Source organism: Trichosurus vulpecula, chromosome 7, assembly GCF_011100635.1.
Source record: "Trichosurus vulpecula isolate mTriVul1 chromosome 7, mTriVul1.pri, whole genome shotgun sequence".
NCBI classification, from domain to species: domain Eukaryota; kingdom Metazoa; phylum Chordata; class Mammalia; order Diprotodontia; family Phalangeridae; genus Trichosurus; species Trichosurus vulpecula.
Genome location: NC_050579.1, coordinates 4,043,933 through 4,058,221, shown reverse-complemented (window position 1 = coordinate 4,058,221; position 14,289 = coordinate 4,043,933). Strand labels below are relative to the sequence as shown.

General features: G+C 43.3%; 1 protein-coding gene across 4 annotated transcripts in view; it reads left to right on the top strand.

Moving 5' to 3' along the window:
* The window catches only part of AGAP1 (ArfGAP with GTPase domain, ankyrin repeat and PH domain 1), a 676,738-nt gene that overhangs the window by 350,055 nt on the left and 312,394 nt on the right, over positions 1-14,289 (top strand). For all 4 annotated transcript variants that reach the window (XM_036766640.1, XM_036766638.1, XM_036766642.1 and 1 more), the window contains one exon: positions 12,378-12,505. In XM_036766640.1, coding sequence (XP_036622535.1) covers positions 12,378-12,505 — 128 coding nt within the window. The remainder of the gene's footprint in view (positions 1-12,377; positions 12,506-14,289) is intronic.

Sequence of the window (14,289 nt, the reverse complement as noted above, 5' to 3'; positions counted from 1 at the left end):
TGCCATTTGTGTGACCTTGAGCAAGTCACTTAACCTCTGTGGGCCTCAGTTTCCCTCTCTGTCAAATGAGGGGTTGGGTAAAATTTGTGATCCCATGATTGGTTTGAATAATGTTTCATTTGTTTCTTTAAAGATTTAAAATTCTGTCGGCATTAACACTCCCATCCACGCAGGCAGATGCTCTTCTGTAACTTAGTGGATCCATCTCTCAGGAGCTGCAGTGGCCAAACCCTTCTCCACTCTCAGGCCAGCCTCATTTCCAGACAAGATGTAGGGCCTGGGACTGAAACTGTCTGTACATGACTGTTTTCCACCTTGGTCAGACCTGATAGAGTTTGTGGCCCACTGGCATTGGGTGACCTTTTGCCCACAATGAGCTACCAGGGGAGGGCTTTTCTGGAGAAGTGTGCAATGAGATAAAGAATTGAAACAAATAAAAAGGCTTGTGATTGGGTTTAAAAAGTCAACGGAAGGAAAAAATATATGCAAATAAAGAAACAGCCATCAGATTGAAGAGGCTTCTTTTCTGTGTGTCTCCAGAGATCAAAAGTAGGGTAAATGGGCAGGAATTCCAAGGAAAGAGATTTGGGCTCATGTTAAAAAGTTTTCTAGTTATCAGGGGTGGGCAGAAATAGAGTAGCTGCCTTCTCTCATGGTGACCTCACTGTCAGCAGAAGTATCGAAATGGAGACTGACAGACTGATGTTGTGGGAGGATTCAAAATTGGATGGTGGTTTGGATGGAGTGACTTTGAAGGTCCTTTCTAGGATCAAGAATCTGTCATGAGTTGAGCATTGAGTAGGTCAAAGAATCAGTACTGTTGAATAGAATAGTTAGATTAAAGTGGCAGTCATTTTTTTTCTTTTTGGCTGGGCAGTCAGGGTTAAGTGACTTGCCCAAGGTCACACAGCTACTAAGTGTCAAGTGTCTGAGGCCAGATTTGAACTCAGGTCCTCCTGACTCCAAGGTCAGTGCTCTATCTGCTGCACCACCTAGCTACCCTGCACTGAGAATTGGAAGTTTCCACCAGTGTTGCAGGTCGAACCCCATCCTGTGGGGCTCTTTTCCATATTCTCCCATATGTTTGCCATCCAATGTGACCTTCCTTCCTTTCTTCTGATATCTTGGGTGAATTAGTTGCAAGTTGCCTCTTGCCCTCAAAGCACTTCCAGATTAATAGGAACCCCCAGAGCTTAGCTTCCACTGACATAGCCTTCAAGAACCCCTCATCCCCTCCTGGCCAGGCATCAAAGTGCTTTTTAAAATCTAAATTAAAAAACAAAAAAAAACAACAAAAAGTCCCATAAATGAGTCAGCACACCATGGTTTCATGGTTTGGTTGTAATCAGAATGTAAGTTCTTAGAAAACCTATTCTTTTGAATGGGATTTTGTAATTTCCTTCATCGTAAATCACAGACCTTAACAATCTTTTAGTTTGATTTAATTTCTTGTGTAAAATTTTGGGAATTGTTTTTTGGAGAAGGAATAAAAGGCTCAGAAGTAAAGGAAATAAACAAAACTATTTACCATAAGCAGCCCAAAAGGGTAATAAATGCAGGGTATGAACCCGAAATCTCACTCTCTTCAGAAGAGTTCTAACTGAAATACTTCATTCCTAGGGGAGAAGGAGGAGAGGATAGGATATCAAATTAATGTAGAGAAATGCCAGAACCTGGAATTAACCAGGAAGCCTTTGCCTGTCACCCCAATAGACCAACCTATTTACTGATGCCTCTTTTGGCATGGATTTTATAACTCCCTAATGCATTCTCGTATCGTGGTGTGTAATGTAGTGGTCTGTGTTTGTTTCTTATCCCCTGCCAGACTTGCAAGTCCCATGAGGGCAAGGACAATGACTTAATGTGGGTTTTGTCTTATGGAAACACACTGGCTTTGGAGTCAGAAGATCTCAGTTAAAAACCTGCCTCTGATATTCACTTGCTGGGTGCCTGCAGGCAAGGTTTCTAACCTGTCTGGTCCTCAGTTTCCTCATCTGTAAAATGGAGTTAAACTGAGTCCCTTTCAAGATTAAATCCATTACCCTTAGCATCTAGACAGCACTCTACACATCTGCTCATTTAATAAGCATTTATTTTGGGCCTACTGGGAACTAGACAGGAAGACAAAAATGAAATGGCCCTGTATCAAGGAGCTTATATGCTGTAGGGGGAAGACAGTCTATCTAGAGATAAAGAAAGAAAAAGCTATTTATAAAATAGCTGGGTCCCTAGGACTTGGGGAGACACATGGGAGGTGCCATTTGCACCAAGCCTGATCTCATGGATGATGCAGGAAGGGGAGTCCTGTGCCTGAGCCTGGAGGCAGCATAGAAAGGCCTTGAAATACAAATGGGAATTTCTATTTGATTCTTGGTCTAATAAGGAACACTTAGAGCTTCTTGGGCAGGGGACTCCCACGCTCATGGACTTATGCTAATTTAGGAAGACCCCTTGGGGAGCTATGTGGAGAATGGATTAGAGAAGATCCTGCCAACAGCCAGGTTCATTAGGAAGCATCAGTTTGGGTGTCTGCCCAGGGAAGACAGTATTTGTTGCTTGAACTTTGAAGAAAAGTGGCAGTTCATCCCAGAAGTCACCAGTTCCCAAACATTTTATGTTGGAGAAGGCCATCTGCAAATTGTGTGGACATCATAGAGTAGTTTGGTTATGAATTGTGGTTAGGTTCCCAGGTTAGCCCACAATACCAAATGATAGCTCAAACATCCTATGCTTAACTACAAACGACAGACAACAGTGGTGTTGTTTAATAAAAGAGATGAGCAATAAACTAGAAAAACAAAAGGGTTTTCAACACTTTTCTCTTGAATTCTGGAGCAGGACTCCAAGTGTTGAATCCTTAATTAGAAGCTGAGAGGTAAGAGGCCGGTGCTCTGCAGGGAGCATCCATGCTCTTCCTGGAGTGCTTTTGAGATTAATAATGGCTCTGGTCCCTCATTTATTTCATACCTTTGGGCTCTTCTTTCCCTCTCTACCCTCTCCAGTGCTGGCCTTGAAGATTAGTGCTGTTTTGCAGGGGTCATAAATAGAATAGAAAAAAAGGGTAAAAAGAATAGAGATTTTCCTAACTTAGAAAAAATGGAAAGACAGAGGATAAGGACCAGAAGTCCACAGAAGAAGAGAGATTGCAGTAGGTGGAATTCACTTAGATGTCTAGGGGCGAAGACTGGAAGGGAATGGGACAGAGGGAGGGGAAACTGGTGGGAACAGTACTAGGTGGTGTCCACCAGGTGGTACCATGAACCCAAGATAGCTTGGCATGTAGTTTGGAGACTGAGCCACTCACTATTCTTATATACAACGGGATGGGGAACTTTTGAGGAGAGCCTGTGTTTTGTCTTTGACAAACCCACTCAGTGATTACTTTCTAAGTTTGATATTCAGATGTGCCTGTTTGCCCGATTTCATTCTTTTTTTTTTTTAGATTTTTTTTGGGGGGGAAGGCAGGGCAATTGGGGTTGGGTGACTTGCCCAAGGTCATACAGCTAGTAAGTGTGTCAAGTGCCTGAGGCTGGATTTGAACTCAGGTCCTCCTGACTCCAGGGCCAGTGCTCTACTCACTGCAACACCTAGCTGCCCCTACCCCATTTCATTTTAAGCATGTCCCTTGTGATTTCTGGCAATTTTCCTCACCTGACAGACATTGATTCAATCCTACTAAGCACCCATTATATGGAATACAGTGTGCTATCAACCATGAGGCAGTCGATGAAGTAGCATTTATCTGACACCTACTACGGAAAAGGTAGTGCCTCCCAGGAAGACCTGAATTCAAGTCTCTCTCCTGAAACATTGACTGAGTGACCCTTGGGGAGCCACTTCACTTCTCAGAGACCTAAGAAAGTCTCTAAAATTTGCAGAGGAGGTGCTGACATACATTGGTAGAAGGAGTTTCCCCAGTGGGAGTTCTCTATGTCAGTAAAATTACACTTCCCTGTTTTCCAGGGACTGCTGTGTGCTGTATGAATGGAATGGAGCATTGCTGTGTCAAAAACAAAATGGCACTTGACGTATTATAAAAAGACCCCTATGATGATATGAGTGAGAAGGTGACCCACAATAGATCCTGGAGAGGGAATCCTCATTTAAGGGGTGGGATGTAAGAAGAGCTGGACAAGGAGATTGACCCACAGCAGACACTGGAGAGGGGATCCATGTTTAAGAGATGCAAGGAGGTGTTGGAAAAGGAGATTGAGAATTAATTAATAGACTAAGAGTGGATAATTCCATAGAAAAAAGTGTCATGGAATATGATAAAGACAGAAGAAAGAAGTCACCAACAGCTCTGACTGAGTGAAAGCTGTAAGGAAGCAGATTTAGGCAAAGAAACAATATCCCAACAGTTGAAGCCTTGCAGAAGGAGAATGGGCTGCCTGGAGATCTTCAAGCACAGTTGGATAACTCCTTCTTGGGAATGTGGCAAGGGGTGTTCTTACTCTATACTGTTGGACTGGATTGTCTCTGACCAGCTGTAACCTTGGGATCCTGGGATTTCTATCCATTCACTGACAGGACTTTGGGACTGAATAGGATTTTAAAGGTCATGTGATCAGAGAATGAGAGTAGGAAGGGACATCATCAGTCATCTATCTAATCAGACCCTCCATCCTTCTGTAGATGAGGAGCACAGGGCCCAGAGAGGGTAATGACTTGTCTAAGACAACACGGCTAATAAGCAGCTGATTTGAGTCTAAGTCCTGACCCTCCTCTACCATGCTGCCTCTACCCTGGTGTCAGTCGGCATGCCCCACTTAGAACATGGCAGGAGGGCATGGGCTTCCTCCACCCTTTCTGAAGATGAACCTCATTATCAGCTCAGCCTCCTCTGTGCCTCTCTGGAAAAAAAGCTTTCTTCTGTGAAGTCCTTCGCTACTGACCTCTGCTACCATTGTCCCGCTAGTAGCTTGTAGGTGCCAGGAAGCTGGGGTGTCACTCACTCCCCTTTAAGCACTTCAGCATATTCCAACTGGGTCTCTAAATCAATGGGAGTCAAGGCAAAGCTGGCTGTTGCTTGATGAACTCCTCTGCAGGACGAATTTCTTAATCAGGACCTCATCAAATGGGAATGGAAGAGGAGATTGTCAGAGTAAAAGTGGATACAGAGGCTTCTTTCTGAATTAACACAAGTAATAACTGGACCAAGCCAACACTTAACCTCCAAAAGATACCTGATGACAACCATTGGCTTTAGTGTTCTGGACTCGGACATCCAGCAAACTCCTTTTTGTATGATAGGGTCATGAGGGGGGTGTGACTCCCTGAGCAAGGGGTTCTGGGGCCTCTGTGTGCCTTTACTCTCTAGTCTTATTATTTTGCAAGTTATTGAAAGGAATCTGTGTGGGGAGGCTAATGGCAGCTCCGGTCATCTCCTTGTAGGTAAGAAAGACAATCAATCCTTCAATGTGAGTGACCTTTGTGACCACGAAGAACCTTTCCCAAGGCTTTGTTTTCAGTGAGCAGCTAAGTCTTTAAACTTTAATTAAGGTCTGGCAGGTAGATCGTGACTTTCCAAACAGATGCAAGCACAAGGATCTACACCTAGTTGGCATTTGATTCTTTGGGGCTATATCACTGAGTGTCCTCCACATTCCCGATTGTATCTTTGGTCATCTCCAGTATCTTCTCAATAGCAGCATCTTACACTTTTGGACAAGACAATTTGGACAAGAGGCTGTTGCTGAGATCTCTTTTTTTGAGTATCACCTCACTGGTGAGATTTTAGAGGCACAGCTACCCCCGCCCTCCCACACACACACACATGTACCCTTCCATCCTGTATTAGAAACTGTCATTGGAATTAGTGAAATATATTCATTCATTCATTCAAGTAGCATTTAGGAAACACTTAACACTGTCTGCATCATGGTGGGTGCTGATCATAAAGTCAGCGAGTCAACAAACATTTATTAAGCACCTACTATGTTCCAGGCACTATGCTCAACCCTAGGGATACAAAGAAAGGCAAAAATAGTCCCTGTCCTCAAGTGGCTTATATTCTATTGGACAGAAACCCAGAGAAGCAAATACAAAGGAAAATGAGGAGCCAGGGCCGGCAGCTCGGGAGAATCCCACGAGAGGAGGGCGGCCCGTGACCTGAGCCTTCCCTCAGAGGCAGAGGTGTAGGGGGAGACTTTCTTTGTCCACCTCCATTCTGATGCTGGAGTTTGGACAGGAAACCTGATGGAGATTTAGCCAATGGTGGCAGAAACAGCGTCTTCCACGTCAAGAATCTAGACATCAAACAGTGCAAATATTTTCTTCTGTATCTTTTTCCTTATGAATGGAGGAAACCAAGCTTTTTTTTTTCTTTTTAAATTGAATGCATTCTTTAGCAATTAGTGATTTATCTAAAAGCTGGTGATTTGGGGAGCTGTTGTTTATTTTTTGCTTTGTTTTGCTTCACTATGAGTTTATCACAAAGGCAGAGTGCTTGTACCTGTCAGATCTCAATGTGGACAATTCCAAGGTCAGAAGGGACCCCAGAGGCATCTAATACAACCAACTTTCTCCTTGAGCAGAAATCCCCTCGGGGACATTACCAACCAATGGTCTTGAAGACCTCTAGTGAGCGGGTACCCACTCCCTTCCCCAGCTCCCTCAAGGATATCCAAGTGGATGGCCCTAAGGGTTTGGAAGTATTCATCCCAAGAAGACAAATTCACCTTCTCTGCACCTGGCACTCATTGTTTCTGGTTTTGCCCTCCTGGAGCCAAGCAGGATGAGTCAGATGCCTCTTCCACCCACTTGTCTTTTTGACTTTCATCACCTTCACTGATATTATAGAACCATTTTGGTTTTATTTTGTTTAATGCTGTATTATCCACAACAGCAGCTCTGTATTCCAAGGCTGTGGAGTTTGGTCATAGCCACCTGCTTGCTGGAGCTCATCTTTAAGGTGAACCAGAGCCATCCTGTTTCCACAGAGGACTCTCAAGCATACTGAGAGAAATCACTGGGAACAGGTAATTTCATTAATAAAGAATATTCTCCATTTAACACCCAACTAGATCCGTGATCTCACATCTGTGGATATTCCTTCCAGCAGTGCAGATTGCAGCCCACCTATGCCTATCACCGTCCTTAGTGGTTCTCATCACTCCCTCCACTACATTTGCAACTGGGGCCCACCCACTGTGGTGGAAGTCTTACTTGCTTTCTCCTGACATTACGAGGATGCCAGTAGAGCAGCAACCTGTTCATAGCTTATCTGTGAGCCTCCCTTTGTGGCCTGTCCATTTTTTGTTTTGCTCATAATTTCTTTAAATAACATGTTTTATTTTTATTTATTTTATATTTATTTAAAATTACATACTTTATAATATATTACATATAATTTATGATATAATTTATAATGATTTATAGTATATTTTATTTTATTTAAAATAATATATTTTGATTCTCCATTTTTTAGTCCACCTGGGATGAGTTCAGTGCATATCTTGCTCCATTTTGTAGGTCTTTGGAAGGCAGGGTTATGTGTGAGCAATATCTGAACCTTATTTAGAAGTCTGTGTGGGAACTTTTTCCACTTTCGTGTAGATTATCAACTTGTCTCTATACAAGAGAGTTGGCTGAGTTACTGGGAAGTAAAGTGACTTACCCAGATTTGAAATCGTCTCTTCCTGATGCAGGAGGTATCATTGCCCTCAGTTTTTCAGCTGAGCCCACTGAAAGCTTCTGAAGTTTAAGTGACAGGGCCATGGTCATGTCACCGATGTTTCCCAGGCAGGATTGGAATGAGGGTCTTGCTGGCTCCAGGAGTGGCCTCTTATCCACGATGCTGTGCTGCTTCTCAGTGCATGGTTATGTTTTCTTTGAAATTCCAAACTTGGCAGATATGTTTGATGGTAAAAATCAAACTTTGTAATTATACAGTTAAATTATTTTTCCATTTCATTCACAAAAAAAGTAATTGGATAGACTGTTCCTCCAGAATATTTGTCACATAACATTCGTTTGAATTATGAACTTGGAATTAGACAAAGAATTTAGTAATTAATTTTCCTTGATTAATCAGATATTTCAGATGATCATTTCACTCTAATGCAAAACAGAGTCTGGTTCCCGGCAGAGCTACCCTTTGTCTCTGGAACATTGGCAAAGGATGCTAGTTTTATTTCTTAAAAAGAGTCCCCAGGAGACTTCCCACACACCAAAGAAATGTGACCCCACTGGGAGATCTTTATGCTTCAGGTCAACAAGGAAGTGATCTGGCATGTAGTAGGTGTCTAATAAATGTGTGTTGAATGAAATAGTGAATGAACAAATGGAAAAAAGGAGAGATTGTAATGGAAATGACTGAATTATAACCTCCAGGAGCGAAACTGAAGATAAAAACATTGGCAGTGGCTTTCTGTTTCTCTTTTATAAATATTCATATGTACTTGACCTCCACCGAACTCTGTGCTCTGGCATATCCTTAAACATATCCTGTCCCGTCTTGTCTCTTTACCTTTGCTCACCTTGTTCCCTGCTCTGGGACCTCTTCTCTGTCCTTCTTGCCACCAGCCTCCAGATTTCTTCCCCCTGACATCCAATGCCACCTTCTCTAAGGAGGGAGCCTTCCCTGATCTCACCAGTGGGGATGACCTCTTCCTCTTCAGATCTCTCCTAACATTGAAGTCTGATTTTGGATCCTTGTTCTTAGTGTCTGTGTCTTCTTACCCCTGCCCTAAAATGTAAACTTCATGGGAGTGGGAAGTGAGTCTCATTTCCCAATTACATGTAGGAAGTACTTGATGAATGAATGAGTGGGTGAATGAATGAATGAGTGAATGAATGAATGAGTGAATGAACTGTATATAGTGTCCATGCTGGGCACCTGTGAACATAGAAAGTTATGTAGTGCCAACCTTTACCTGATGGCATCCTAAATTTTGAACCAAGAATTCCTAAGGCCAGAACTTAAAGTCAAATTAAGATATGTGCATTCATTCAGCAAATGTATTGAGAGCTTGCTGTGTGCAAATGTCACCTACAAATTTAAATAAAAACGTAACCTGAAGAATGTTCTTATTCAGGGCTCTCAGGACAGCTGACTAAATGACTGGGTGAAGCAATGGTAAGGAGACAGTTGGGGAGTGGGGAGGTTGGCTGTATTTTGCCTCAGCTTGAGTGAAACCTCTTTAGAAGAGGCCCTCATTTCCAGCACACATGTACCATTAAATCTAAGCTGATGCTTTCCTTTCCTTCCATTTTTAGGAAGGCTGACCAAAGGTCCAACTGTGGCTTTTCTATCTTGCCCCCAGTGGCCAGTGACAGAGGAGCAGTTTAGAAAATTGGTGGGACCCTCAGGGCTAGTGACTGACCATTTGTGAACCCAACATGACCATTCCCCCCCAAAATCCGTGGGAAATGGGTTATATTGAGATTCCTGCTTGCCCCTTATGAGCCCTAATGCTTTTCTCTGCCTTGGCTTATAACAGTGTGTGGAACAAAGCCTTTTACTGACTTGTACTCTACATTTTAATTGTTTTCTTGCCACAAAACAGGGAAAACTACATGGACTTCTTTGTTTCATTGGAAGAATTACACTGTTAAATAATTTATTTTTGCTATCACTGAGTAGATTTCAGGGCACAGTTTGAAGTAGGTAAAGTAGTGTCTATGTAAGTCTGTCTAGCCCTGAGCAGGACCAGTGATGGTATCAGAAGGCTGATTAAGAAGGCTGTCTGTGAATGATAATGAGAAGACAGCTGTTACATTTTCAGTAAAGATCCGTACTACTCAGGACATGAGCATATGTTTAGTTTCATTCGTGGTGAGGTGTCAGAGGCCAAGAGCTTCCAAATATCTTTACCTTGTCTAGTACAAGAAAGTATTTGTAAGAGACTTTTACTGGTCTTTGCTCAACTAGTATTTCTATGGGGAAAAAATAGTATATGATTTTCAACTAGTAAAAACATGTCATTTTTCACAGTGGATTAAAAAATCTGCCTGCCAAGTTAATCTATATTAGATCTAGGGAGAGATAGATTCATGTTATTCTAAAGCATTTTAAGGATCCTTGAATTCATCCATGTAAATAATCCTTTTCCTAGTGCGAATAATGAACCATCCACCACTTGGTGAGGAGTCTTGTTTCCATGATCTCATTGGTGTGGGCACTTGCTCCCTTACTGGTTTCTCTCCAGAGGGATTCTTGTCCATGGCCTTCCCTAAGTCATGCAGTGAGTCTTAGAACCAGATCTGGAAGGACCTCAGAGGCTGTTTAATCCAATACCCTCATTTCACAGAGGACAGAATTGACTCTCAAAAGGGTTAAGTGACTCATTAAAGGTCACATATAGAATCCTATAACTAGAGCTTGATGGAAGCCCAGAACCCATCTAGTCTAATCCCCCCATTTGATAGATGAGGAAACTGAGGCCCAGATGAGTCATGGGATCATCCTGAATCTGGAGCTGGAAGGAAACACAGACCATCTAGTCAGACCCGTTCATTTTAGAGAGAAGGACGCTGAGTCCCAGAGAGATGAAAGAACCAGACGTAGGGGGAAGAGACAGGAATGGTTCTTAGCCATCATTCCATAACCAAGACTCTTTCACTGCAGCTGTGGAAAAGATATTGATAATTTGATTCATTGGTTTGTTTTTTCCAGAGAGGCAAGATGAGGGTGGGTGGGAAGGACATTACAGTTTTGGCCCTAAAAAGGGATTGAGAACATTCGTGTGATTTCCTCAATATGGCAGAGCTCCAGGGGCGGCACACTGCAGATCCAGCTGATGTCTCTGGCCGCCTTGGAGAGTTATGTGGGGCGTTGAGGTGTTGAATGTGTTGTGTCTTAGGTGGAACTTGAACCAGGGTCTTCCTGAGAATGGGCTTAGGTCCTCCACCCACTATCCACTACAGTGTTGCTTCTCTGGGTGCTAAATGTTGGTGTCCTCATTGCTCCCGTAGTTGAACAGGGATTCATTCACTTCAACGTGTGGTTGGCTCTTCTTCCATTTTTGACTTTGCGTTCACATTTTCCTTCCTGCACATTCCCTGCCCCCTTTCCCCTTTTCCATGGGGAGTAGAGGGACATTGATGTGCATTTAGGACTAAGCAAAATTAGGTTCAATTTGTAATTTCCCATTAACATCACCTTCCCTTGTGTCCCAGTCTCAGAGGAAATAGAGCCTCTGCAAAATGTCAAGCAAGGGAACTTCTCCTTCTACCACTCATAGCTAAATTTCCTGGGAGCTTTCAAAATCCAAGCTGAAGGACTCATCAAGCCAAGTGGCTGCTCTGTCTAGCCTTTGATTGAAATTAAGCTCAAGTGTGCTTGATAACTAAAAATCTGTTCATTCTTTCGCCCAGACACGTGCTAATAGATAGGGCAGGCGTCTGGTGTTCATGTGGTTTAATCTGCTCACTTTGGGACCCAATTCAGATTTTGCCTTCTACACAGAAGACACATATTTAGCAGCTGTTAGAACCTGACCTTAGATTTGCTCTTTGCATTCCTATAATGATTTTTAAAATATTCTAATATATGTCTCCGATGATCTGTGATCAATACGCCAATGGTTCTGGGATGACAAAGTGCTGCGATATTCCTCTGTAATTTCGAGATGATTAGCTGATGGAGGTTATGATCAATACCCTACAGAAAGATAAATTAATTGATATCATCCTTTCAGGATGATAAGGGGCCTATCGGAGGCGGGTTGTGACTAATGAAGCTGCTTCCTCTTCTATACGGGCCATTTTTTACGTGTTGTATTCTCACTAAATCATGGTTATGCCATCATTCATTTACATGGAAAACATAAGCTGCAGACAAACCCAGTTCCTTATTAAAATGATCTTCATTTGAAAAGAAATTGTCTGCAAACACTAGTGAACAATATCTCCTAAGTTATAATATATTGGGGGGGGGCTCTTCATTTGCATAAGCTTAAAAAAAAGACTATCTGAATAAGACAGGGATTGAATACTATTAAACTTAATTACAGCAGGTCCCTCAAGTCTGCCTTCTATCCATTCAGACCCAAATCGTTGTCATTCTCTTGCAGTGACACCTCTTGGTGTTGGAAGAGCTATCTAATTGCTGGCTTCCTTTCCAATTAAATTCAGCATTCTTTCCCTGAGAACCTGTATTCCTAGAGAAGTTATGGCTGGAGCAGGTTAGACACATATCGATTAAGCTAAGGCTCCACTGTACTGAAGCAGTGATAGATTTGAAAAAGAAAAGTTCTTGGGAAGGACTTCATGTTTATTTCCTGCTTTGGATTATGCTGCTGCCGGGTCACCCATATGATAAAAATAATCATCCCATGCCTTCAAGAGGTCCTTCGTGCTTGCTTTCTTAATGAAATTGATCTGTCATTTGCCACTGTGATACATTGTTATACTTTTTTTTTTCCATCCTACAGTAGCTCAGAAGATTGTTGCCACCAGGAAGAAGCAGCAACTTTCCATAGGACCCTGCAAGTCATTACCTAACTCCCCCAGCCACTCCTCCGTGTGCTCCGCCCAGGTCTCTGCTGTGCATATCAGTCAGGTGAGGAAAGGAACTCCTGGGGACTTCCAGGCAAAGCCCATCGCTAATGGAGTCCACAGGGTTTTCCCACACATTGTTTGCGACTGCTTACAAGTGGGCTTCCCCCTCCGCTTTCTGCTATGATCGCAGTGGTAAATAACAGCATGTTTGTAATTGATTTGACATTGCTTTCAGAAGCTGCCGTGGCCGAGTGCTTTATTTTCTTCTTTTTTTGTTATTTTATTGGGAATGTCCCTTTCCCGCTCTCCTTCCCCCTGCCGCTTGTGTTATGTTTCCTGCTGACCCGAGTTGAGCTGCTGGTCAGGAGCCAAGTTGTATGAATGCTCTCTGTGTCGTTTTCAATTAGCCGACCTCGGTCCCGGTTCTTGGCGGCTCGGTCATTGAACGGTCGGTCGTCGGCCTACCTCCCCAGTTGATCTGAGTTTTGCGCTTGTGTTATAGAAGGCTGTTCCATTACAATTACCTTCTATCCTCCTTTCCTCCTGGAAGAAGTGATCCCCTTTTCGTGACGAGGATGAAATCTGCAGAATCATTTACATAGGAGCACCAAGGGCTGACGATGTGAGGGGTTACTTACTGAGGTTTGGCTCTGAGGCTGTGAAAGAGGTTAGAAATTCCTCGATAGGGGCAGCCCTTCTGCTCATGTTTACAATGGTCTCTCATCAGTCATGACATGCCACAACCAAAAATGCCATCGCAGAATCGAGCCTCCCAGGAGGCACCAGCTCAAAGACCCTCCCCAGCCTGGGTCACTACCTCTGACTCTCCTTCGGCCTAATGTCCTTGCTAATAAAAGGGACCTAGAACAGAGCACAGCACTCCAGGTGTGGCCCGGCCAGGGCAGAACCAACAGGGCAGGACTAGTTCCTACCCACACAGGCCTTTTCTCAAAGCCCTTCTAGAGTCTGGGTTCCCCAGGTCTGGCCCCTGAGATCCCAGGCTCACCTGCCTGTACAGAGGATGCATTAAAGCAGAATGTAAATGGGCAATGAGGGAGGAAATGGGACTGCTTTGTAAAAGCCACCACCTTATTAGGGCAGATAGTGAATGTCCTCCTGTTATTAACAGAGGAGAGCTTCCATTTCTGTATTGTTTGAAGGTTTGCAAAGTACTCTCCCTACATGATCACCTCAGAGCCTGTGAGGAAGGTGCTGATACCAAACTCTCTTACAGGCAAGGAAACTGAGTCTGAGAAAGCTTAGGCTACTTGCCTGGAGTCACATAGTTTGTAACTGAGGCACAACCTGAACCCAGGTCCAATGCCATGCTATATGAGCATAGGAAGGAAAAGGTCATGACAACATTTCCTCTCCTGGCTCAGGAAATCCAGTGGACATTGGCCCCACACATGGTATGAGAAGAGTTCTCTGATGGGCCCTCCAGTTAGCAAGCATTTATTGAGCACCTACTGTATGCCAAGCACTGTACTAAGTTCTGGGGAGATAGAAGCAAAATGGAAAGAGCCCCTGCCCTCCAGAGGTTTATGTTCTATTGGGAGGAAACTATGTGCATTTTATATAAACAGATACAAAATATATGCAAAGTCCAAAGGAAATCATTAGAATGAGATTTACTGTTTTCATACCTGTTTGTGTCAAGAAACTTGAACCTTACCCCCTACCCCACCCCCAAGGGGCCACATTTTGATGCTATGAAATCTAATGTTATCAGTGGATACAGTGGCTTGTGTTTACAAGAAGAAGGGAAGGGCTTTTGCTTTGGACATAAAGTTAAGACTTTCTCATCAGACTTTAGACATTAAGCTGAAAGGGACCCTCAAAGCC